At 48.5% G+C, this 25,026-nt stretch overlaps 3 protein-coding genes across 3 annotated transcripts in view; 2 read left to right on the top strand and 1 right to left on the bottom strand.

Moving 5' to 3' along the window:
* Positions 1–1,511: 1,511 nt before the first annotated feature.
* On the top strand, positions 1,512–2,637 carry VPREB3 (V-set pre-B cell surrogate light chain 3). Its single transcript, XM_009092226.4, has 2 exons — positions 1,512–1,714; positions 1,924–2,637. Exons 1-2 carry the CDS (start codon positions 1,666–1,668, stop codon positions 2,250–2,252), a joined length of 378 nt encoding a protein of 125 aa, XP_009090474.3. The 5' UTR covers positions 1,512–1,665; the 3' UTR covers positions 2,253–2,637.
* Positions 2,638–3,061: 424 nt separating this feature from the next.
* SPRING1 (SREBF pathway regulator in golgi 1) lies at positions 3,062–8,923 on the bottom strand. The gene is given in 6 exon segments (XM_050980657.1): positions 3,062–4,559; positions 5,946–6,059; positions 6,543–6,694; positions 7,911–8,067; positions 8,763–8,824; positions 8,827–8,923. Coding segments are annotated over 6 exon segments (612 nt in total). The 5' UTR covers positions 8,870–8,923; the 3' UTR covers positions 3,062–4,475.
* An 88-nt stretch (positions 8,924–9,011) lies between these two features.
* RNFT2 (ring finger protein, transmembrane 2) overlaps positions 9,012–25,026 on the top strand; it is a 28,691-nt gene continuing 12,676 nt past the window's right edge. Inside the window, exons 1-7 of the mRNA XM_009092225.4 lie at positions 9,012–9,205; positions 10,415–10,598; positions 10,913–11,379; positions 15,407–15,885; positions 16,439–16,515; positions 18,585–18,685; positions 20,745–20,898. Coding sequence (XP_009090473.1) covers positions 11,297–11,379; positions 15,407–15,885; positions 16,439–16,515; positions 18,585–18,685; positions 20,745–20,898 — 894 coding nt within the window. The 5' untranslated portion in view covers positions 9,012–9,205; positions 10,415–10,598; positions 10,913–11,296. The remainder of the gene's footprint in view (positions 9,206–10,414; positions 10,599–10,912; positions 11,380–15,406; positions 15,886–16,438; positions 16,516–18,584; positions 18,686–20,744; positions 20,899–25,026) is intronic.

The following is a 25,026-nucleotide window of genomic DNA, read 5'->3' as shown; positions in this document are numbered from 1 at the left end:
TCCTGCAGCTCATCTGGGTTGTGGTGGTGCCACATCTGTTCACCCTATTCCTAACTGAGCCCAGCACTGCTGCAAGGCCAGCCTGGCCTGCTGTGTGACGTGGCTGGATGCCACTGCAGAAATCCCCCTGAGGACCCTGCCTGTGCTGGTCCTGCTCTGGAGCAGGAGGCACTGGGGTTTTGCAGCCCCGTGGTGGACATGGTCATGTGCTGCCTGCATCTTCTATGTGGTGCCCAAATGTTGCTGTGCAAGTGTCCCTGCAGTCAGGGCCCTGTAGCTTCATCCCCTTTTCCTGTGGAAAACAAGGATGAAATCTCAGCAGATGGGGAGACTGGAATGGTGGGAACCAGTAACAACTATGATGTGCTGCATTATCCAGTGCTCACTGCTCTGAGGACAAACTCCCTTCCTCTGGAATGCCCCTCTTTGCATGGGGAGGTGATTTCTCTCTGTCTTGCCAGGTTTCATTTCACAGTCAGCCTAATCCATGGACTTGACCTGCTCAGAGCTTGGGACAAAGTGTGTGTGTGTGTGACACTCCTCCCCTAGACATGTGCAGGGAGATTTGTGTTCATCTTGCCATCACTTTGCAGCATGTGGGGAGTGCTGGTGGGCAGCAGCTGGAGCTGTACCTGCAGGGTGCTCGTACCTGCAAGAGCTCATCAAACACAAACTGCTGATAACTGCAGGGACAAACCTGCAAACATCTTTGGCTCGGGCCTCTGTGGGTGCTGCAGAGGGAGGGAGTGGCTGTCCCCAGGTGGTGATGAGGTGGCACAGGCAGGGGCTGAGCCTGCCTGAGGAGGGCAGGAGGCACCCGGCGTCTCTCGCACATGAGAAGCGCCCGCTGCCCTCACGGCTGGGGACAGCCTGGGCTGGTGGCCATGTGACACAGTGGCCCCGTGACAGGTGTCACAGGCAGGAGTGGCGTCACGCCCTCTGAGCTGGTGGCCGTTGCTGTGACAGTCTGCTGTCCTTCCGCAGCAGCTGTGCTGCAGCCAGCTCTGCCCCGGCTCCCTGGGGACACGCCTCCTGCCTGCTGGCCTCAGCACCCACCCACCCACCAGGGCTGCCTGTGGCTGCTGCTCCTGAGATGGCCCTGGCCAAGAGGCAGCACCTTCAGCAGCTCCCAGCCCCTGCTGCAAGTTATGCTGAGACTCTGCCCAGTCATTCCTGTCACCGTGATGGAGCTGCATGAAGGCAGCAGCAGCTTTCCTTCTGTTGCTTCTGTGATGGGACAGTTCCCTTGTCCCTGGTGGCCCCCAGCCTGCTGCCTCCCCAGGGCATCCTTGGCATGGTGTGGCTCAGGCTCCTGGCCTCCTGCAGGCCTGGCAGCAGAGGGCCTGAGTGTGGGACTGCAAGGAAACCTCTCTGCTCCTCCCATCAGCAAAGAGATGGTCAGCGATGCCACCCCAGCGCCCAGGGCACGGGGTGAGCTGTGGGTGTGCTGGTGCAGCTGAAGGAAATGGGCTGGGGTGAAGGTGGGTGGCTCTCACCCCCTCCCTGAAGCCCAGCTGCAGCAGAGCGAGCAGCCCCGGGGAGCAGAGTCCCTGAGCCCCCCGTGTCATTTACATACACCCCACCAGTGGCCACAGCACAGCACCCGGGCTTTGTGCAGCACCCCAGAGCTGCTCTGAAACAGCCTCTCTTCCTCTGCCTCCTGCCATGGCCCTGGGATTCACAGTCCTGCTCCTGCTGGGGATGCTGGGCACCGGTAAGGGTGTGAGTCAGCTCTGCCTGGGGCACTGCAGGGTGGAGGGCAGGCCTGGGCTCTCCAATGGGGGTTGGTTTGAGTAGGGCTTGCTCCGGGGCTTGTGTTTCGATGAGCAAGGTGGGTGGGTAATGTTTTGTGGACATTTTGGGGCAGAGGGTGATGGGGGACACGGCTCAGCCCATCACTGACTGCATCCCTGGTGTGTGCAGCTGCCAGGGCTCAGCCCGTGCTGAGCCAGCCGCACTCCGTGTTCGTGCAGCCCGGGCAGAGCGCTCGGCTCTTCTGCACGCTGAGCCCGCAGTACAACATCAGCCACTTCGGCATCTCCTGGTACCAGCAGCGCCCGGGGCACTCCCTCACGTACCTGCTCTATTACAACTCCGAGCGAGACAAGCACAAGCCTGCCAAGACTCCCGACCGCTTCTCGGCCACCAAAGACCTGGCCAGCAACGCCTGCATCCTCACCATCGCAGCCGCTTGCCAGGACGACAACGGCACTTATTACTGCGCCCTGTCCCCTGCCCTCAGGTGGCTCTAGAGACGGCAGCCGAAGCTTTCCCTGCTTCCCTTGGCCACCCTCTGCCAGCAGGGAGAGCGGCAGCCCTGGGAGGGATGGTAAAAATCCATCTTTGCATGCTTGAGCAGGCCCGGCAGCGCTGCCTCGTGCCGCCCCCCGTCTTTGTCCCCAAGCGTCCCTCACGGGGCATCAGACAGCCGGGCACGGCTGCAGAGCGGGAGGCTGGGGGGCTGGGCAGCGGCCTGGCTGTCTTGGGCTCTTCCAGCACCTGGCACAAGGCGGCTTCCACCTGGCTGGGGCTTTCGCAGAGTTTAATTAAAGCTAATGAAGGTAATAAAGGCTGATCCTCACCCCGCGGCTCGTGTCGCGAGTCCCTGGGCCATGAGGGCGGCCAGGAGGGGCTGCGGGCCTGGGGGGATCTCTGGGCCGGGGGAGCCCTCACCCACCCCTGGAGCAGCCCCATGTGCCACAGCACAGCTCCTGAGGGGACAGGGACACGCGTGCTCCGGCGGGGACTTTGTGGGGACGTGTTCTCACAGAAGGATGAAGGTTTTCCCACAGAACTGGGGAAATGCCGGGATGGCCGCACTGCGCATGCTCAGCTCGGCGCGCGCCCGGCGCCGCGATTTAGGGCCCAGGGGCGGGCGCTAATGTCACGTGAGAGTCGGCCTGCGCTACCATTGGCTCAGGGGGAGACAAAATCAGGCGCTTCACTTCCGGGTTACCTCAGTACGCGTCAGGGCCCCGCGGCCGTCGGGTCGGGCTCTTGCCCTGCTCGTGCGCTCGGCACGTGCGAAAAGCCCCCCTGGGAAAAGTCCACAAAAGAGACAGAGGAGTCCTGCAAATTTATTCGAATAAAGGGAGAGAGTCCACTACACCATAACCCCGTGGGGTTTCTGTCGAGATAAAAGGATGGACGCAGCCTCCTTTTATCCTAAACTCCCGGCCATAGGTTGCTGTCTTCCTTTCCCCATTGCCTGAGCACAGCGGCAGGAGCTGGGCACTGGATTGTGTAAAGCAAGCATGGGATAATGAATTTTTGTCTTCTTAACTGAGTCCTGTTTAACTTGCTTGTCAAAGGTGAAGATCAGCTCGAATTTGATGGAAGGGGATTCCAAGGGCTAAAAGGAAGCTGCTGTTTGCTGCCTGAGATGCAGATGTAAAACATTTCAGGATCTGCCTGAGAGGTGGAAAAGGCTGGCAGAGCCATCCTGCCTCCTTCACTGGAGCAGGCTGGAAAGGCCCAGGCAGCTCTGGGAAAGGTGGTGGGGAGAGCTCAGCTCCACCCTTTGGCCTCCTGCACAACCAGGAGTGAATTTGTAATACCAAGGCCTGAACAAGTTCAAGCAAACAAATCTTCCCTGCTCCCTGTCAGCAAGTGGAGAGCAGAGAGCTGCTCACAAGGCTGGACTCCTCTTTGAGGAAACTGCTGCAGAGTAACAAGGAAAGTGTTTAGAGACAATAAACATCCCATCCTAGGCAGATCCCTGCTCTTCTCTTGTGCTATGGGACTGTGGCAGAACAACTCCATTGGAGTTCTGAATGGTTAAACTCACTAAGAGGAACATAAGGACTATAGTGACAAATCCCAATACAATTCCTTTAGAGTAAGGAGGGAAAAAAAACCCTACCAACTTTAGTCAGGATTTAAATATCCCTTCTAGCTGACACAGCAAAGCAGGGACTGAAAGGCATCCACAACTAGCTATGCAAAGCATCCATACTTTCAGCCAGTGACCCATATAAAATGAATAAATAATTGATAATTACATATGTAGTGTACACCATGCATGCCAAGAAGGGCTCCAGAGAGAGAAGCACAGTGGGCATGCTTTGCCCTCTGAAAGGAAAAGCCCTCCAGTTACTTCTGTCACCCTGGGAAGTCTCTGGACTGCAGAGACACAACTGAACCTCCATTTACAGCTGCAAAGCCACGTTAGACACTGTCCCCATGATGTTCTATAGCCTAGATTGACTCCATGATTCCTGAAATTCAGAGGAAGTATTCAACGAATGCACTGGCACAGCAGCACAGTACCAGCACTCCAAAGCAGGTGCACAATAAATGGAAGAAAGCAAGATTCAGTCCCAAAAGTTCCTTACTCCCTCTCTTCACCTCTGGGTTTGCCCCCACACACAAGGCAAGCTTTTTACACTGAGGCTTTGGTAAAGCAACAGCTGCTGTCTGGTCCTTTAGGATTCAAGGCTCCAGTTCCTTCTTCCTGCTGCTCAGATCTGCAGCTCTCAGACAGGCAGGAGCTCTGGGGGGTACTCCCCATAGCAGTATTTGGCAACTGGGTCTCTGTAGGTGTTCTCATGCTGCACACTCTGCCAGGAAAGGAGGAGAAGCTTTAACAATTTACACACAGTGAAACAAGGTATCCCTTCACTGAGGGACAAAACCCACAGTGTTTATGCACAGGCAAAAAAAAAAAAAATCCCAAATTGTTCTATGTTGTATTGCACTAAATAGTTTATTTAGTTGTTGTTGCACTGGTGATGGCAATTTCTACTGAGCATGTTGAGTAAAGTAGATGGGTTTTCCCCCTCCCTCATCACATGGCTCCCCCTCACACCCCCCCTGTTACACACACCTGTCTGTCCCTCAGGTGCTTCGCCCCTCCCCAGTGCCATCCCTTTGGCTCCGGTCCTCTCTCCCCCGCCCCCATCCCCTGGGGTATAAAACCTCCTGTGTGAGAGCTCCAAGCCCTCTGTTGTACCTGGGTGACCATCACCTGTGTCCTGCCCCAAGCCACTAAACAGGATACTGGCACCCACGTGGAGAAGAGCGCCTCTCGTCTTTTACCTTTGTCTATGCGGGTCCGTGTGGGCTAGAGTCTTAAGCTAGCCAGACTGGACTCATATAAGGCCCAGGAAAAACATGGATTACCGCAGTTCTAAACATCAGAGTGTCTTTGGATCAAAGAACTCTGCACTGACAGCACACAAGAGCCAGCTGATGTATTACAGCACTTCAATGTTGAACCAGTTTCAATCTCTCAAGAGAGCACCCAAGTAGGTGGGAACAGAGTTCATTAAAAAAAAAATTAGATCTGTTTAGCCAGTATCATCAAATGTTCTAAGCAAGCAGAGCACAATAAAGTTTGTAACTTGAGATGTGTGCATTTTTCTGGACAAAAGGTAGAGTTCAGATTTTATGGGTAAAAAATCCCAGTAACTTTGGAGACATTTGGAACTCTATCCTTTGCTTGCAGTCCATCCCTATTGCTACCTGAAATACTGAACCTGCAGGCCAACAGCACTTTCTAAAAGGGCCACTGCTTGCTTATATTTCTCTTTCATGAGAAAACTTCTACCAAAATCACATGGGTAACAGAAGTTCTCCTCTGTCCTTAATAAGCAAAGAAATTACAACACAGTTTTTGAGTTGCCATGCAGGTGATTGTCAGCACAGGGTGAGTCTCCAGCTGTACCTTAAAATAAAGAGCATTCTGAGGCTACTGCAAACACCTCTCACTGTCTTCATCCTAATGAGATCTTCCCCAGACCTCATATGAGAACTTCACTGGTTGCTGAACTCAGTCTGTTTTTGGTTAAGCCCCTCTTTTCTACAGAGAATGTGCAACTCATCCTGCTCTAAATTAAAGCACTTTGCCTCAGCCAGAGCTTCAGCTTTTATGAAAATACAAACATGGCACACCAGCCATTCACAGCAAGGAGCCCCATTTCCCAAGGGCACTTTTTGGGCCTCACCTGTGATGAAGTCCTACACTTGGCCAGACAGAGCTCAAAGTGATCTTCCACTGCCATGAAGAGGTTCTGGAACGCGATCGCTGCCCGGTTCAAGAACCGCTCCAGGAGATGTTGCTGAAGTGGTCAGCAAAGAGAAGGCAAAAATCAGAAACACTCTGCTTCAGCAAGGAGTAATCAAAGCCCACCCCAGCCCACAAAGCTCAGGTATCAGAGGAATAGTAAGCAACTCCACTTAGGATTTCTAGCAAGCACTGAAAGGCTAATGCCTCAGAACCCCAGCAGCAGGAAAAGGAGCTCACAGAAAAAGGGGAAATGCCAATTACAAAACTAATAGTGGCAGAAGTATATCTTCTGCAATCATTTCCCTGAAGCTGAAACACTTTTCAAGACTCCCAGTATTTCCTCCCAAAGGTGGGAAGGATGAGGTTTGTTAAAGCTTTATTTAGAGCTTGCCATATGCTCTTTGGAAGCTTTCCTCATCATTCCAAGAAAAGGAACTGTCCCTCTAAGGGAAAAGCTCCTCACAAAAAAGCCCTTTTAGCCACAGAGGGACCCCAGCAGCTGAGAACACCTGGAGAGCAGGAGGAAATCCATCACCTTGCTGGGCTGCAGGCAGCAGGACACACAGAACTCGTAGATGCTGCAGCAGCCGTTGGGCAGGCAGCTGTCACAGCTGTACAGCTTGGTGCTGGGCACGTGCACATTGCAGCAGCCATTCACCAGCAGGTCCTTCCTCTCACAGATGTAGCCTGGAAAACAGCAACAGGAGTGACAACTGGCAAGGCACACCCCCTGTATGTTCTACGAAAATCTGCAGTAAGAATCACAATCCTTAAGAGCAGGTTGGTTTGTCATTTAGCAGATTATGATGCCCCTCAGTCCTGTGCAGCCACTCTTTGAAATGGAGAGCAGTGTTTCAAACAGCCTGGTGTTACCTGCACAGCTATCATATCCTACTCTAATATGTGCTCTACATACACCATGAGTATTTAAATGCAGGTTATTTAACTGACTTTTTTTGGCCACAGTTCCTTGTTGTGAAAGGGGAAATGGGATTGGCATTGATTATACTGGAAAAAAACCATGACAAATGTTTTTGCAACAGGTCTGTGTCTGGATAATTCTCTTACAGTTCAGTATGAAGAGACTTAGATTTGACCATGCAGGACAGTGTAATATTCATTGCTGAGAGGAATCCTTATCAGTATAGAAATATGGTGTATATTACAGAATACACACCATATTAGAATATCTATATAGAAATGGTACTATCACAGGGTTAAATTGTGAGAGATCTGTAATTTTTAAAGGTCTTATGAACTGGCACTAAGCCTAAGTCAGGCAGTGCCAAATTTAACGTTGATGCAAATCACAAAAGATGTGGTAGGTTCTCTCTAGCCTTGATTTGTGGCCAAGATCCAGGTCTAAGCAGCAAGCCCAGTGCAGGGCAGGGAAGAGTCTCTAACTTCTACTGCTTAAAACAAGTGGTTAATAATCTTGGGTTTACAAGGGTCAGACAAGCTCATTAACTGTGGCTGAGCACTAATTACACCAGCCCTGAGCTGCCTCCATACAAGGCCAAGGTTTCCTCAGTTGCTCTCCCTAACCCCCCTGACAGCAGCAGCACTCTGCAGCTGTCAAGACACAAAGCACTCAAGACACAAAGAGCTCTGCAAGCAACCACAGCAAACTGAGCAGGACTCAATGCCTGGGGTCTGTGCAAAGGTAACTGGAATTCTTTAAGTGGTCACAGTCACACTCACACAGCCCTGGGCCTGAGTCTGGTGTGCACACAACCAAAGCAGCAGCACCTGCAGCCACAGTGAAATTCAGGCATCAGAGGAGAACGGGCCAAGGGCTGAGTGAAAATGCCTTAATAAAGAACAGCAGTTCCATCAGCAGTCAGGCAAAGCAGCATTCAGCACTGCCATATGCAGAATAAATTCAACTAAATATCAACTATACCCAGTTCATCTGTAATGAGGAGCTTCCCCTGCACAGAGTTCCTGCACTGGTTGCTCAGCTGACTGCTGTTCCCGGAGCTGAACTTCACCTTCCACATGATGGGCTGCTCATGCTCCTGTACTTGGAGGAGAGTCCGATCTCTCACCATCCTCTCTTCCTGCAAGGAAAAACAGGAATGCAACCAAACATATCAGTTCCTCCTGCCACTTCCATCCACGTGCCTCTCCCAGGATTAAAGATCTTAGTACTTGTAAACCCCAGCACAGGAAACTCCAGCATCAACCGTGCAAACAATTTACTACTTGCAGTATTTAACTTCATACTTCAACAGGAAGACACACAGTCCAGTAAAGTCAGGGTATTCCAGTTCACCACGGATCAGCTAACACAGTTGAATTCAGTCACTACAACCACAAAAGTAGTATATTTTATATTAAATAACCACAGCTGAATATATTTCTCTTTCATGAGCCCTTTGCCAGTGGAATCACCACTCCCAAGACACACAACACCACCCAGCAAACCCAGTGGAGACTTTCTTTTCCCAGTTTTGGTTCAAACCGCTCTTGCTGTCAAACACAGAAGCAGGCATTCCTATTTTAAATTCTTGCATCCATTAATATTTATAACGTCATTCTTACGGTAGCATGACCCAGGGGTGCGGTGACAGCACGGGGAGAACGAGAGTCCCCGTGCCATACGGGATGTTCTAACCCAGCCCTCGGCGTGCGGGGCCCGGCCGGCACTAACCTGCTTGAAGGTGCTGCTGATGAGTCCGATCGAGAGCCCAAAACGACGCCAGGACCCCGCTTCCTGCAGCCTCCGCCAGTGCGGGGCCCGGCCGGCACTAACCTGCTTGAAGGTGCTGCTGATGAAGTACACGAGCGAGAGCCCGAAAACGACGCCGAGGAGCACCTCCTGAGCAGCCTCCGCCAGAGCACGGCCCCGCAGGGCACCATGGCCGGGCGAGGGGCAGCGCGGGCCCGGGGCCGGCATCACCGGCGGGCGCGCAGCGAGCCCCGGGCGGCCCCGGCGCGGCCCCAGCGCGGCCCCAGCGCTTCCGCCGGCGGCCGGGGCGGGGCGGGGCGGGGCGGGCGGAAACGGCGGCCGGGCGTGCGCGGGGCACCACCGGCACCACCGGCACCACCGGCACCACCGGCATCACCGGCATCACCGGCACCACCGGCACCACCGGCACCACCGGCACCGGGCTGAGCCGCTGGGTACGGGGCACCGCGCCACGGATTCCAGCGGGAACCTCCTTCCCCCACCTAACCGGAAAAAAGGCCTGGCTTGTATGTGCATGTATATATGTGTGTACGTATAGAGTTGTATGGTTTTAATTTATATACATACATACATACATATATATGTGTGTGTGTGTGTGTATGTATATATGTATATATATATGTATCTGTGTGTATATATGTATCTGTGTGTATATATGTATATATCTATAGATGTATACCATGTATACGGTTCTATACCTATACATACATCTGTATATGTATGCACATATATAGATGTATGTATAGGTATAGAACCGTATTAATAGATATTTCTATATGTATATGTATGTATACCTATACATATATATATATAACCTATACATATGTATATGTATGTATATCTATATATGTATCCTGTGTATATATATAGATGTATATACATGTCTGCATACCTATATATGTATACTATGTATGTATGTATATATATATAGATGTGCATGTGTATGTATATGTATAGAGCTGTATTAATATGTATATACATGTATGTATATCTATATATCTATAAATGTATGCAATGTGTATGTGTGTATATATAGACGTGTGTATGTATAGAGCTGTATTAAGATATGTCTGTATATAAGTGTATATACATGTATGTATACCTATACATAGATATGTATGTATATCTAGATATGTATACTATGTATATTTGTGTGTATGTATGTATATATAGAACTGTATTAATAGATACATCTGTATATATATGTATATATGCATATATATATGTATAGGATTGTTAATAGATGGTTATGTAGGTATGCATTAACAGATCATGATCTATACATCTACATACGTGTATGTAGATGTGCATACACATACATATATATATACACACACACATGCATTTGTACATATGAGTATGTATAGATGGATATATAAAGTATATATTGTGATATATATGTGCCATAAGGTCTGTGATGCAAGGGCATGTATAGATACATTTATGTCTGTATTGCTACAGACACACGCACACAGAGGCGTGGGTGGACACAGTGAAGGCAGAGCACAGCTCTGGGAGCGCTCCCAGGGAGTGCCAGTGTGGGCAGCAGGGCTGCAGGTGCCAATCCCACAGGAAAACAGCTTTGCTGGGCCATGCCCGTGGGCAGGGCTTGAAGCACCAAGGCTTCCTGCACCTCTCTGCCTTTCCCAGGGACATGCAGAGGTAAAACTCTTTGTGCTGTGCTGAAAATTGCTCTCTGTGTGTGCTTCCTCCAGGTGTCCCTGTGTGAGCACCAGGGCCAGGTGCTGACAGTCACTGCCTGGAAGGACCTGGGCTGAGTTTGAAATCTGGACTGTCCTAGACTGTCTGAGGTGCTCCATCTGTGAATGTCTGCACGCTCCTGAGCTTCCACCTCTGCCAGAGTGGCACCTTTCAGCTCTGGATAAAGCTTTTCTTCAGGTACTGTGCTTTGAGACAGCTGGCCAGCCTTCCCAGAGCCACTGTGCCTTTACACATGGGCTGCACATCTATGTGTATATTGACATGTGTTAGGAATAATGTTATAACATTTTAAATTCAAGAGTATTTAGATTTTAGTCTGTGCATTTTATTAAGTAGCTATTGTACTCTGGGCCGATTGTCCAGACTTTGCAAATGGTATTTCTGTAGATTAAAATGAATGAGTTGCTTGTTTAAAAGAATATTGCCATGAGCTAATAATATTTTTTTCATTTAAAATGTTTACGCATTTTCTTTTTCTTCTTCTCTCTCAGTTTTGCTTTGCAGAGCAAGTTCCTGCAGAAAAGGAAGATGGGATCTCATTTCCCCAGAGGCTGTTGAGTCACGTGTCACCTGGAGAGCCACTGTTAGGTGTCCCCGCGTCCCTTGCCAGGACATGCCATCCCTCCTGGTGACTGCCACTTCCTGCAGGAGGGGACCTGACTGACTCCTGCCCAGCCTGGACACCTGTGTGCCCCCGTTTGCCATTCAAAGCCATCCCTTCAAGGATGCTGAGAAACAAATGGGAGCTCCAGGTGCTGTGTCACAGAAGCAAATGATTGCTGCCAGCCATGTCCCCAGCTGAGCGGGTCCCACTGCCCTCTGCCCCCAGGGCCTGTGCCAGTAGCCACTCTGGGATTTGCTGAGCCACAGGGTTCATGTTGAGCGTGCTGTGTTTTAGGGTTTTGAGGAAAATGCAGAGGCGGCACAGCAGCAACACGGACAGCGTGCCTCCTGAAAGGTAAATCCTTCCCCTTCTCCTTCCCTCCAGGCTCCTCTCCCAAGAGGAGGGTTCTGGTTTAAGAGCAGGGCTGTCAGATTAAGCCTTTTTCTGACCCAGACACGTTCTTCACATTTTTCTTGTGGCAAAAGCTGTTAGGCCAAGAAATGCTTACAGTGTATTGTAACTAGGAAATGGTTGGCTTCTGATTGTGGTGGTGTGAATTATAACATCTGTATTGTCTCACCCTTCTCATGAGACTGAAAATGGAATAAAAGTTTTTAAAACTCCTCCCAGTTGCCCCATCTCTGGGTCAGGAAAAGGCTTAATCTGACATAGGGGGTGTGTTTTAGAAGTTGAATGCTCAAAACTGAGAAAGTCAAATTCCTGTGTGTGTGGTGTGGCCGGGCTCTCTGCTTGAGTCTGGGGATTCCAGAGACAAGTTTACTTTTCTCCTTGCTGTCACTCACTGATTGCTGCCAGCCACAGTGTTTCAGGGTAACCCAGGATGGCCCAGCTGGCAGACAGCTGGCTGAGCATGGGCAGGATTGTGGAGCTCTGGAGGAGGGATGGATTCATGGCACCCTGAGCACTGTCAGTGTGCAAGGATGCACCTGTGTGAACAGGAACCATTCACACTTCTCTGATTGAGGTGTTTAAAAAGTCTGCTGCTCTGAAGCTCCCAACTACTCTGCCTTAGTGTTTTATGAAGAGTTTGGGTGACCTTTGCATCTTCCCAGAGTCTGTATCTATCTTCATGTATATGAGTATTTAGAATACCTCTAATTTGTTTCTGTAATTATCAGCAAGGGAGCCTTGCCTCTGTTGTTGTTCTGGTACTAAATATTCCCTGGTGCTTTTCCAGAGTTAAGAGTATGACTTTTTCTTATTTTTATTCCTAAAGAAGAAACTAATCTAATTACTTCAAGACAGAGATGGAACCAACAAATTTCATTGCTCTCTTTGAGCTGAAATTATAAGTGAAAGGTCATTAGTAAATGCTTTATTTTCTATAGTGGTTTTCCAATTAGAGTTGAAGCCTTATGTCATGGCCATTGCTAGCATGGTACCATTCTTAATTTCAGGTAAAAAGAAAGCCATCTTCAGGTGTTTTCTGCACGATGCTTCTGATTTTTAACAGGTTAAATACATAGTCAGGAACAGAGGCTGAAGTTTTTCTAACTGTAGAAGGAAATGCTGTTGCCACTGGTCTTCACTTCTGTTAACTTCAGCAGCCTCACAATTTCACCAAACAAACCTTGTTTGTTTATAAATATGTCACAGATGAATTCCTTCCTGCTGAAAGCACACTAGTGTATCCTGGCAATATTATTCCAAAGGATAGTTGTGTATTTGTAGCCCTGAGTTCCTCCCAGGCTGTTTGTTACATTCCTAGCCCTAAGCTGTGTGTACCTCCCTGAGTTCTAATGTTAGGTGTGAATTTAAAGGCCTGGCTGATGAATATTTCGGACCAGAACAAGGCGTGCAATGTCTTGTTGACTGGATTCCCTGCAGGAGCCTGTGGAGATGCAGTGGGAATGGGGTGCAGCCACAAAAAGCCTTATTAGGAGTTTGCTTAGTGGGAAGGTTTGGCCAGAGAGGTTTGAGGGTGTCCCCAGAGGGGGGTGAAGGGCAGAGCTCTGTGCCCTGGGGAGGCTTTGGAACCCATGGGGGAGGGAGGGTTGAGGGCCCTGGGTGTGCTGTCTCAGCTTGTAACTGCTGTTCCTAAAGTTAGAGATCTCCCAGGATTCAAATCAGGAGAGACCAAAGCTCTGCACCATGCCTTGCTTGTGGGCTTTGCCTCTTGCTGGGGTTTGTTTATTGTTAGCTCTGCTTTTGCAGCTTAGAGAAGTGTTTGCTGTCTGTCAGGTATTTACTGCCTGGTGATCGTATTCTTGTTACCTGCATTGCTCCCTCTCACCTAAACTTTCCTTTTATTGACTTCTAGTGAAGAAAAAAATCCCTGTTGTCTTTTGCTGTCAGGATAAAGGTATTTAAATTTTCTTTTTGGAATCTGGCTGTATTCCAACACACTTAGGAAAGAATCAGTGCCAGAATCAGTTCTACCCAGTAATTTGAGTACATCCATGCCCAATTTGCCAAAAATATAAAAATAAAATAATTTTACCTGGGCCCATGAGCACATCCTTCACTTTTGTGTCAGGTCAGGGACACACAAAGCAGCTCTCAATGCTTCTCTTCCCCTGGTGACTCTGTCTCTTCTGGTGCAATTCATCAGTGGGCAGGTAGTGATTGTCCCAAAATAAAGACAGAGGATTTTGGGGATAGGTCATTGCTTTGAGTTAGCCTGGTTAGTTTGTTTATAGTATGACTGGACTTGTGGTGCTTATGACTTATGACTGGTGGTGCTGCATCAGGTTCCATGAGGTTTTGTATGTTTTTCTTTAAGTACCCAAATCATTATAGAAGATGCTGAATTTGGTATTGGATGTATTATTTCTTTGTTTTTTCCAAAAGCAAGCAGAGCGTTTGGGAGCTTCATTCCTTGGTGAGGGAGCTGATGTGTTCTGGTCAGGTCTGGAGAGGCTCTCTGGTCTGGTTACTTGCCTCCGGTTGTGAAGCTGTGGCTTCTTGACAGAAAATACAGGGAAAAGCATATGGAGACCTTGGTGTTCTGAGTGGGCATCCTTAAAATCAGAGGGTTTTGGGAAAGCTGCAAAAGGCAGGCCTCAGAGGCAGCAGAACTGTGATTAGAGCTAAGTAGCTGCCATACAATTTGTCAGCAAAAAAGCTATATGAGATGTAGAAAGTAAGGTCAAATAGAGCAATGGTCTTTGTATTAATGCTTGTCTAGAATAACTCTGTAAGCTGCAGAAAAGTTTATCTAGTGAGATATTTATTAGGGAGTTCTCAGCTTCATAATGGAGCTCTGTGCATTGTGTTTTAATGTTTACAAGCAGGTATTGTATTTGAAATAAGCAAGCATTGTTTAACCAAAGTGTGTGTGCTTGTCGTGGTTGGATGGAGCTACTGTCAATGTGCTTTTGCTTTGTGTGATTGGTCAAAACACTTTTAAGTGAGTTGTAACACTGAGTTCTTTGGCTACTGCCGAGAACATGAGCTGTGGCATCTTCCCATTGTCCTAACCTTGTAATGAGACTGATGCTGGAAAACAAACAGCTCGAGACACATTCCCCAGCAGTCCCATCCCATTCAGCATTTGTACATAAAGCCCCAACCAACAACAGAGAGTGTGAGGAATCACTGCACTGAGGGCTGGGCTAAACCAGCCCCTGGTTCTGTGCCCCGTTTTTGCTGAATCCCTGGGTGTGTGCCCTGTTTTGGTGAATCCTTGGGGTCCGTACCCCATTTTGACTGAATCCCTGGTCTATATCCCATGTTGGCTGAATCCCTGGGGTCTGTGCTCCTGTTTTGACCGAATCCCTGGGGTCTGTGCCCCTGTTTTGACCGAATCCCTGGGGTCTGTGCCCCATTTTGACTGAATCCCTGGTTCTATATCCCATGTTGGCTAAATCCCTGGGGTCTGTGCCCCTGTTTTGACCGAATCCCTGGGGTCTGTGCCCCGTTTTGGCTGAATCCCTGGTTCTATATCCCATGTTGGCTGAATCCCTGGGGTCTGTTCCCCTGTTTTGACTGAATCCCTGCGGTCTGTGTACCCATTTTGGCTGAATCCGTGGGTCTGTGCCCCTTTTTGACTGAATCCCTGGTTCTGTATCCCATTTTGGCCGAATCCCTGGGGTCTGTGTACCTGGTTTGGCTGAATCCCTGGGTCTGTGCCCTGTTTTGTCTGTGCCCCCATGTTGGCTGAATCCCAGGGTCTGTGCCCTTTTTTGACCTAATCCCTGGTGTCTGTGCCCCTTTTTGACTGAATCCCTGGGGTCTGTGTACTTGGTTTGGCTGAATCCCTGGGTCTGTGCCCCTTTTTGACTGAATCCCTGGGGTCTGTGTACCTGGTTTGGCTGTGCCCTCATGTTGGCTGAATCCCTGGGTCTGTGCCCTGTTCTGACCGAATCCCTGGGGTCTGTACCCCGTTTTGACCGAATCCCGGGCTCTGTGTCCGCTGCAGGAGCCGGAGCCAGACGCTGAGCTCGGAGGCCAGCGTGGACGAGAGCGGCGTGTTCGAGAGCCTCAAGGCCGAGGCCGCCTCCCCTCAGCAGCTCTTCTCGGGGCTGGCCGGCATCCCCGCGGCCTCCATCGCCACCGCGCCCTTCCCGGCGGGGCTGGTGCTGGGCTCGGCCGCCGGAGGGGGAGAAGTCTTCATCCAGATGCCAGCCCCGAGGGACGAGGGTGCCGGCCGGGCCGAGGGGGCCCCGTTCCACCACCGGGCCCCGGCGCATCCCTTCCAGCACGGGCACCACCGCGGCTCCTCGCTGCTGCACATGGCCGGCGGCGAGCGGCACGGGCACGGCGAGGAGGGCGCCGAGGAGCAGGCCGGAACGCCGGCCCCGGCTCTCTCGGAGCTCAAGGCTGTCGTCGGGTGGCTGCAGAAGGGGCTTCCCTTCATCCTCATCCTCCTGGCTAAAGTTTGTTTCCAGCACAAGCTTGGTGAGCGTTCGTCAAAGCGTTTTTGAGCTGTGGTTAGAGGGTGTGATGTCTGGTGCATCCATCCTTTTTAAGCTGTGATTAGAGGGTGGTTGGGAAACTTTATCAGGCTGTATCCATCCCTTCTGAACTGTGATTATAGAGTGGTTGGGAGGCTGTATCAGGCTCTGATGTCTGATACATTTATGCATGTTACAGTGTCCAGATGCAGTCTGGCATGAAGGGAACATACTCAAATGGATGGGGTAATGCATGTGATAAATTCCCCCTGCTTTCAGTCCAAGCTGTGTTCATCCGGGTCAGATCCATCTCTTTGCTGTCCTGACCAGTGCTGTTCCTCTCCCTGATTTCTCCCTGACATTCCTCAGGGTGTTACCAAGGCTTCTCCCTCGGAGCTCTCTCTAGGAGGGATGGGGAGAACTTACCCTGGTGACAGCAGAGCTTTCTGTGTGACACAGAAGGGTTGGGAGGCTCCTGTCTCGCAGGGAGGGTGGTGGGTGTGAAATGAAGTCAAACAGCATCAGCAGTTTGTCCCTGACCGAGCCTTTCCCTGCAGGAATTGCTGTGTGCATTGGCATGGCCAGCACCTTTGCCTACGCCAACTCCACGCTCCGAGAGCAGGTGGCTCTAAAGGTCAGTCTGGCATTTTGCTTTTTTCTGTATGGGAATTTTTGAAAGAGTTTTGAATGAGTTAGAGACGGGACTTCTGAGGTTTTTAGATGATGCCATTTATTTTCTTATTTTCTGCATAAATAGGAAGGTTGAGTTCAGCTCACGTCTTTACAGGGTGTGTGAAGGTCAGAAGGTGGTTCAGAAGGTCACAAAACCCCTGGTTACAAGACCTGTTAAGGATTTATTGACTAATAAAACACTGCTAACAAGGATATTTATGTTTTTGACTCAATCCTTTTGGACTTTTATCTTATGGACTCATGCTACAGTGTAAGCTTTCTTAGCTGATCATGTTATGACACACAGACCTACAGTACTACATTCTAAACTCCTTGTTTGCCTTTGTAACTACTTTTATTTTTTCTGTGTCTTAAACTATAAAACTCCAAACTTTCCTCCACTTTATGTGTCTCTGCTTCAAACTATAAATCCGCATTCTCACTTCTAGCACCTCAGTTTGGAAGCCTTTCCAAGGTCTCAAAACAAATCCTGTGTTTAATTCTAAGCTTTGGCTTACAGGCCCAAAGTTCTGAGAATTCCCTGCATTTTGGATTCCAACACTTCTGTTCCCAGCAAACATAATTTTCCAGGCATAAAATGGCATCTGACAAACCTTTGGTTGCAGTGTAGGGCTGAATGCATTTATATGTGCACAGATCTGTCTTCTCCTTCCTGCCTCTCCCCACTGATGCTCTCCCAAAGTCTCTGTCCTGCTTTTTTGTGAAATGTGGTGGAGTAAAACAAAAAGGACAGGTCAGGGATGTTGTCATCTGCATCTCCCTCTGCCTGGCTGTGCCTGTTCCAGCACTTCTCTGCACCTTGGCTTTCCCATCATGTACAGCAGAGATGGCTGAAGCCTATTTGACTTATTAATTATGAGATGGAGCTTATTAGCTAATTTAGATAATGCTTTGAGATGTTCAGCTGGAAGATTCTGTATTGCTTGCTAGTAGCTTTATAATGCTCTGGGCATTAATATGCTTAGAGTGTAAAGAAACCAGCAGATCTTTTCAGGTCTCCCGATCTTCTGTGTCAGGAGAACAGTTCAACAGCACTAAAAGCACAAAGCTAGAATTGCTTTGTTGTCCAGATTACAAAATGGGTGGCACAAGCGCATGCCTGTCTCTGCCAGCAGCAGTGAAATCAGTGAGATCCAGCACTGAGTGAGCAGATCAGGGCACAGCCCAGTAACAGATTGCTGCTGCCTTGCACTCTGCACTTCTGCCCTTCCAGCAGTGTGCCCCTTGATCTGCCTGCTTTAAATCTCAGCACAGCAGGCCTGGCTGCTGAACAGCTACAGAGACTTCCTTTCCTAATAAATCAGCTCACAAGAAAAATGGTGGGTGTTTTTCTCTCTGGAGTGAAATTTACTCCCCAAAGTTACCGAGGGCCAAGACCCAGGACAGTGTCTTCTGCCATCCAGCTTGTCTGTACTATTCCATATTTGTTGAAATGCAAAATTTCCACTTCTTTTGACCTTAAATTATTTCTCCAATCAAAAAGGAATGTTCCAGAACCTCCATGCTTTAGGATGACACCCAGATGTGCTGCATGTGGTGGTGGGGTGTATTTGATTTATCTGAGCCTTCCACTGATGACTTTGGGTCTTTTTATAAAACACCCCTATAAACCATCATGAATTGTCACTCCAGCCAGGTGACAGCTCAGAATTTAGGACAACATGTGGAATGGACTTTTTTTAATCTGCATTTTAATTATCAGGAGATTTTAGGTGTCCCAAGAAAGATCCCAGCTTTGAAGATGCATTCTGCAAGTAATTCTGTCATTTTCACCATTATTTCAATTCATTTCCATTGAAGAGGTTACAGGAGTGAGAGGCATTTCTGCTTGTGTTTACAGATGTCTTTACCTTGCAGACTACTTCTTAATCCTGTGTAAATAACTAATTACTGAGCACTTTGTTACATAGCTGCATCCCCTGGGTTGGGTTTTTCAGCAGTTGAAGGCTCAGCTCAAGTCTAGAGATTTTGAGCTGCAATAACTCTGCTCCTTTTTTTTTCCTTGCTCAGGAGAAGAGATCAGTGCTGGTTGTCTTTTGGATCCTGGCCTTCCTCACTGGAAACACCCTGTACTTGCTTTACACATTCAGCTCTCAGCAGCTCTACAACAGGTGAGCAAAATCTGCATTGCACAGGCTGGGAGCAGGTGATCATTGCCAGGGGGGAAAAGAGGGAAGCCCACTTCTCCCCCGCACTGTGGGAGGAGCTGTGTGCCCCTAAAGCATCTGCTGTCTTTGTTACATCTTGGTGATACCTTCCAGTGCAGGAGAAGGATGTGTGTGTCACCTTAGCATGGATTATGCTCCTGTCAATAAAGGACATAAGCAGATGGCTGGGCCAGGGTGTGATGGTTTCAAAGCAGAGTGGATCCTTTCCAAAAATACCCTCTGCATTCCCATTGTGACCTCTGAAATCCCATGTAACTACTGCAGCTGAACATCAAGGGCAGGTGTCAGAGGCAGATGAGGAACTGATTTTCCTCTTCAGTCTGTCCAGACTGGAGTACAGGACAGGAGATGAAATAGCAGTTTTTTACCCTTGGATCTGAGGTAATTAAAGTGGCCTTGCCTTTAAAATCCTGACTGAGTTAGTTCTCAAATACAGAAAGGGTTCTGCTCATGGATTTGAATCCCAACTTAATATAAAGCAGACAGGAATAATCACAGGTAGGAGGCAGAGAAAGGGGGAGAGCTGAGAAGGTTTGAATGTGGGGCTGAAGGGGAGAGGCCAAGCCATGGGATTGTCTGGATGGAGCTTGTGGGAGGGAGTGGAAAAGGAGGAACAGGAGTGGCAGAAAGGTCTGGAAGTGAAATGTTTGCACACAGGGTAACAGGGTGTCTCTGAGAAGGTGGCCAAGGTTAAAAGCATGAATAAGACCAGTTCAAAATAAAGGCTTAATCATCTAAAATAAAGGGATTTTAACAATTTGGGGGCATCTTACAGACAGTTTAGAGTGTGGTTTATCACCACTAGGCAGGCTGGGCCACAGCTCCAGGAGAAGCCCTGTTCCTGTGAGTGCTGCAGTGCTGTCAGGCTCAGGCTGGTCTATCTCTTGCCTGCCAGATCCGGGGTTATTCACAAGCCAGGCTTGTCAAATTAGAAATGTCTGCTTCACTTCTGTTTCTTTCTTTCATTTTTCATTTCCTGATTTTTTTTTTCTTGTTTCTAGTGCATGAATAGTAGTAAAGTCTCTGATTCTGTTTCTGTTTTTAGGGTGTAATTTTACCTGTTGTGCTGTGCCAGTGTTGTGAGTATTTTAATTTCATGTTCAGGCTTTTTGTTTTGGGTTGGTTACTTTACTTTGCTTTTTTTTTTTGCTTTTTTTTTTTTCCTTTTGTTTGGTTTTTTTTTCCTGTTAAGTTTTTGCTTTCTACCACAAGGCCTTAGCAGGTAAATACCCTGAAGGTGAATCCTGTTTTTTCAGCCTGACTAGGGTCTAGTTCTCATTATTGCTCAGGCCAGTAGCTGCTGCCCATTGCTGGGTGAAATCCTGCTGTCCCAGACTCCACTTTTGCAAACAGCAAATGTTCAGCCCAGTCAATGACATAATGTAAGGAGCATTAATTTTTGGATCTTTGGTTCAGGTAAGAGGATTAACAGAGCCCAGCCCTTGTTGTGCTTCAGGCAGTGGCACTGTCAGAGCAGGACACGTGTGAAGTTCTCACCTTTCTGCCATGGCTGGTGCAGGGTTTCCTGTGTCACCCCTTTGTTTGATGTGCCCAGCAGGTTTGGGGACTGTTCCCCTGTGGCAGAGCAGCCCCAGGGGCTGTGGGGGTGCTCCCTTGGCCAGGGAAGCAGGACAGTTCTGAGCAGGACTTGCCAGGACAAGCTGTGACGCCCAGATCTCACAGTGTGCACTGAGGGCTCTGTCAGCCCCCCAGGCAGTGGGAAAGGCAGTTGTGGACACTGCTGGGTTCCAAACAGACTTTGTGGGTGCCTGGGCTCTGTTTTGTGACACTGGGCAAACCTGCTGACCCCTGTAGAAGGGAGCAAGAGCAGAGTTATGAGTCCCAGAGGAAGCCCAGAGCTGATTTGTGTCTTCCTCCTCTTGCCTTTGAGAACTTCCCTGAAGTTCAGGGCACTTGCTGGGCTCTCTCCAGCCAGCAGTGGCTACAAGGAGCTTGAGCAAGCTTCTCCTCCGTGGTATTTGAGCTTTGGTGTCTCTTTCAGCCTAATATTCCTGAAACCCAACCTGGACAGGCTGGACTTCTTCGACCTGATGTGGATTGTGGGCATTGCAGACTTTGTGCTGAAGTACCTCACCATTGCCCTGAAATGCCTCGTGGTGGCCCTGCCCAAGATCATCCTCGCTGTCAAGTCAAAGGTAGGAGACTCTTCTTGAGGCACAGACCTTTGTCTTTGATAATCTGATACCTTCACCACACGTTTGCAGCACGGAGTCTGAGAATCAGGGAATGGTTTGGGTGGGAAGGGACCTTAAATCTCACCCAGAGCCACCCCTGCCATGGGCAGGGACACCTCCCACTGTCCCAGGCTGCTCCCAGCCCCATCCAACCTGGCCTTGGGCACTGCCAGGGATCCAGGGGCAGCCACAGCTGCTCTGGGCACCCTGTGCAGGGCCAAATATGGATGGAAGAATAAAAACATTAAAATCTGTTGCTAAATCTTTGGCAGTAAGTCACCTGGGATCGAGGGGTGCTTTTTGAGCCATCACAGGCCTGAGCAAGGGTTTGGTACTACCAGCAGTGATTCCAGTCCAGGGAGGTGAGGTGAGCAGTGCCTGAGGAGGGGTCAGTGCTAGCAGCCAGATAACTGCTTTTCTCATTGACTTTGAGTCTTGTTTTCTGAGTAATCTCTGTAAAATCTTATTTCTGAAATAGGAACCTCTTCATTTCCTGGGAAGAAATTGCAAATATTTGTCCCTTTGGCTTCCCACTTGGGTCAAGAAGTAACTGGGTTAAAGTGAAGGCACAAAAGGCAGCACCAGTTCTAACCATGGGAGAAAAAACAATTAATTAAATGCTTCACATATTTAAATGTTTATGAAACCACATGTAGACCAAGCCTAACTTGTAAAAGTTTCTCTCTCATTCAAAACACCTTTTGATATGTTTTTATTTTACATCTCCCTCCACTCAGCAGTGTCCCCATTCCAGGGGCAGCTGTAGCAATGTGTGTTATTTGCAGTCAGTAAAGAACCTCTGGCAGCTGCTGGGATGGAAGGCACTCTGCAGATGCCAGGTACCAGCAGTAATTGCTGAGAGTCTCAGGCAGGGCACTTCAGGGGCTATCTAAACTGGGAATAGTTTTACTTAGAAATGACATGGGTGGCAGGGGAGTTGAGCAGTTTGTTCCTGCACAGCAGGGCTATCTCAGATGGTTATTAATTTAATTCTGGCAATTGTCCAGCTCTTTTTTTTTCCCTCCTTCTATTATTATTATTATATTTTGGGAGATTAATGTGCTGGGTCAGAGCATAATCCAGGCTGGGGAGGGAGGGAGAAGTGATGTGAATAGTCCTCCCAAGATAAATGGCAGTGTTGGAAAAGGTTCACAGCCTTTGCTTGCCTGTCTGAGAGCCATCCCAAGTACTCATTAATCCTTGTCTGGAGAGAAGAAAGGGAAGGGGTCTTTATTTGCAGCTCCAGTGAGAGGCTGGTAGGATCACATCTGTCAAGGGCCTGTAATGACTCAGAGCACAGATGCTTCATTTTTAATACCTTTTTCTGGAGAGCAATGTGTCTCCCTTTTTTTAAGCCCCTTTTTGTCTGAGGATGTTGGGGATGGTCTCGCTGTCCCCTGGCACTGCTGGCACCCACCACCAGATCTGGGTTTGGTTTGGGGGTTCTCTCCCCGACTCTGCAGCCTTTAGCCCAGCCAAGGAGGAGATGTAACAAATTGAGCAAAGATCAAACTGGGATAGGAGGGCTCCAGGAGAACCACAGGACACCATGGAAATGGTAATTGGTGATCACATAGCTGAGCTCCTGCCCTGAGCCTGCTGACCCCTGGCCTGCACAGGTGAGGATTTAAATGGAACCTTTTGCTCACTTTGAACTCTTCTGGTGCAATTTGTGCACATTAACTTTGACCAAAATTTTTATCAAGTTTCTTTCTCTGAATGCTTGCCAGATACAAAGTTATTATCTTCCTCCCAATGTCCTCCAAGCAGTTTTTCTGCCTGAAGCCCAGCTTGGAGTTTATGAACTTCTGGGTAGTTGTCATTTAATAGTAACAGACTGCTGGAGAAATATGAATTTAACTCAGCAGAGCTAGCTTTTTTCAGGGTGGGTTTTTCTGTATAGTGAGAAGGTTTGTGCCAATTTAACCACTCAGCCTCTTGCTCCCCTGGTAGAGAGCCTGAGGTGGAGGTTGCTGCACTCTCAGGGCTGGAGTTCAGCACCCAGGGATTTAATCCTCAGCAGTAGATCCTAAAGCTTGCCCTTGCATGGGATGTGGGGAACTTTAATCATCCTGCACTCAGCCTCTGAGCTGGCTCTTTGGATTTTCCTCAGTGTGGAAGTTCAAAGGCACTTGCAAAGCTAGACTGGCTTTTCCTGCTGCTCCTTGGGATCCTGGTTTTCTCTGAATACTGTGTGGGTTTTGCTTTTATTTATCATCTCTCTATCTCCCCTCACTCTTGTCTGTAGACTGAGCTCCCAAGAATTTTTTGGGTCTTTTCTCAGAGATTGTTAATTCCAGATTTTATTATTCTCTTCTGGACTGTCTTCATTCCCTCCTTGTTTTCCAGACCATTTCTCCAGTCTGTCAAGATGAATTTGGAATATAATCCTTCTTTCCAATTGTGCTTACAGTTTAGTGTCAGCTGTACATTACTTTGTTCCATCAGGATCATCAGTGACAGCAGTGAATAGCTCTAAACTCTGCTCTCATCAGTTGGGTGCATCTTTTCATTTTGAAAGTAAACACATGAAAAATCTGGGTCAGAACACTCAGTTCCCCCATCCAAAGTGCCTGGGTCATGTTTCCCTAGTGTGGCCCATCACAGGAAGAACGATTTTTGTTGGAAACTTCTGTGGTTTGTAGCATCATTTTATGCTTTAACTGAGAGAAGGTGAACTAAAATTGAGGGGCAGAAAAAGTTTGTCTTTGCGCAGTGGGCAAAACTCATCACATGCTTGAGGTGTGAAGCATGAGAGGTGCTTTATTGTGAGGGTACAACCAGCCAGAGTTCCCCAAGCCTGAGTAACTCAGAAATTCAGAGCAGCTCCTCCAAAGAATGAGGGGAGACTGAAATTCTGACAAAATAACCCCAGACTTTCCCAAGTTCCAAACCAACCTGGAAAACAGAGGCACCAGAGAGGCTGTGAGACTCCAGCCCGGCTGGAATGCAGGGAAAGAAGAGCTTGTGGATTGGAGAGAAAAGCAGGAGAAGGAAGGTAACCCCAGCATCAGAGTGATCCCAGAGCTCTGGGGAGTTTCCAGAGGTGCCCCTCCCTGCCCCCAGGCTGTGACAGGGACCCTGAGCTGGGGACAGGTTTCAGTAACAGCTGAGCTCATCATTCCTTTGGAAGGGAGGGCTTGGCTGAAGGCTCTCCATTAAAAAAAGCAAATAAGATCATTTGGTTCAATATAAAATGAATTAAAGTAAATTAAACTGCAGGAGCCATGTGGCCTGCAGAGGCTTCCATTGTTGTGCACACATCAAGGGCAGCTTTTCATTTTCACTGCTAAGGAATGACAGCTTGAGGGGGGTGGAATTCAAAATCAGGAAATAAATAATAAAAAGACACACTTGCCAGAGATTTCACTTAGGAAATCCCAGGTGCCTGCAAGCCTCCCATCCCCTCCTCATGTTGTTGTCAGCAGTCTGAGCTGGAGAAGTGAGTGAAACATGAGGGGAGGGAGAAAGGAAATCAAACCAAACAGGACTGTAAGAAACTGCTACCCCAAGTTCTTGCATCTGTGTGTCCCTGTCCCTACAGGGGACAGAGATACCATGGACATTTTAATACACCAGAAAGGCCCTAAATAAGGATTTTCTGTGCATGGTCAGTTACAGGGGAGTGCATTTCCAGGAGAGTGAAAATGCAGAAGGAGAGCAGTGACATTGGACCCTCACTGCAGCTTTGAACATACTTGCTTGGTGTTTTTTTCCAGTTAATTGTTTCATTAGTGCTTTTTATTTTTAAAGTACCATCTCATCAAGTCTGGTCAGAGAAAACTTGGCCTGGATTTGGCAGCAATTGCAAATTCTGCACTTGGACCTGGGACCAAAAACCTTCAGGTGCACATCCTATTTCCTGTCATAGATGGAACCTGGCACATTAATTTCCATCTTCCTTCTGAAACTGCACCTTTTTTTTTTTTTTTGTCCTAAGGGAAAAAAAAAAGGCTTTTGGTGTATTTGAGTCCTCTAAAAATACAGAAGAAATAAAAAACTCACTGGAAGCTGGCTCATAGATGATGTTGAATAAAAAATACCCAGGCAGAGATGTTCCTGGTCCTTGTCTGTGCAATGTGGAATTTA

The sequence above is a fragment of the Serinus canaria genome, chromosome 15 (assembly GCF_022539315.1).
Source record: "Serinus canaria isolate serCan28SL12 chromosome 15, serCan2020, whole genome shotgun sequence".
NCBI lineage: Eukaryota > Metazoa > Chordata > Aves > Passeriformes > Fringillidae > Serinus > Serinus canaria.
The sequence above is the reverse complement of the archived record's forward strand: the minus strand, read 5'-3'. Positions and strand labels throughout refer to the sequence as shown.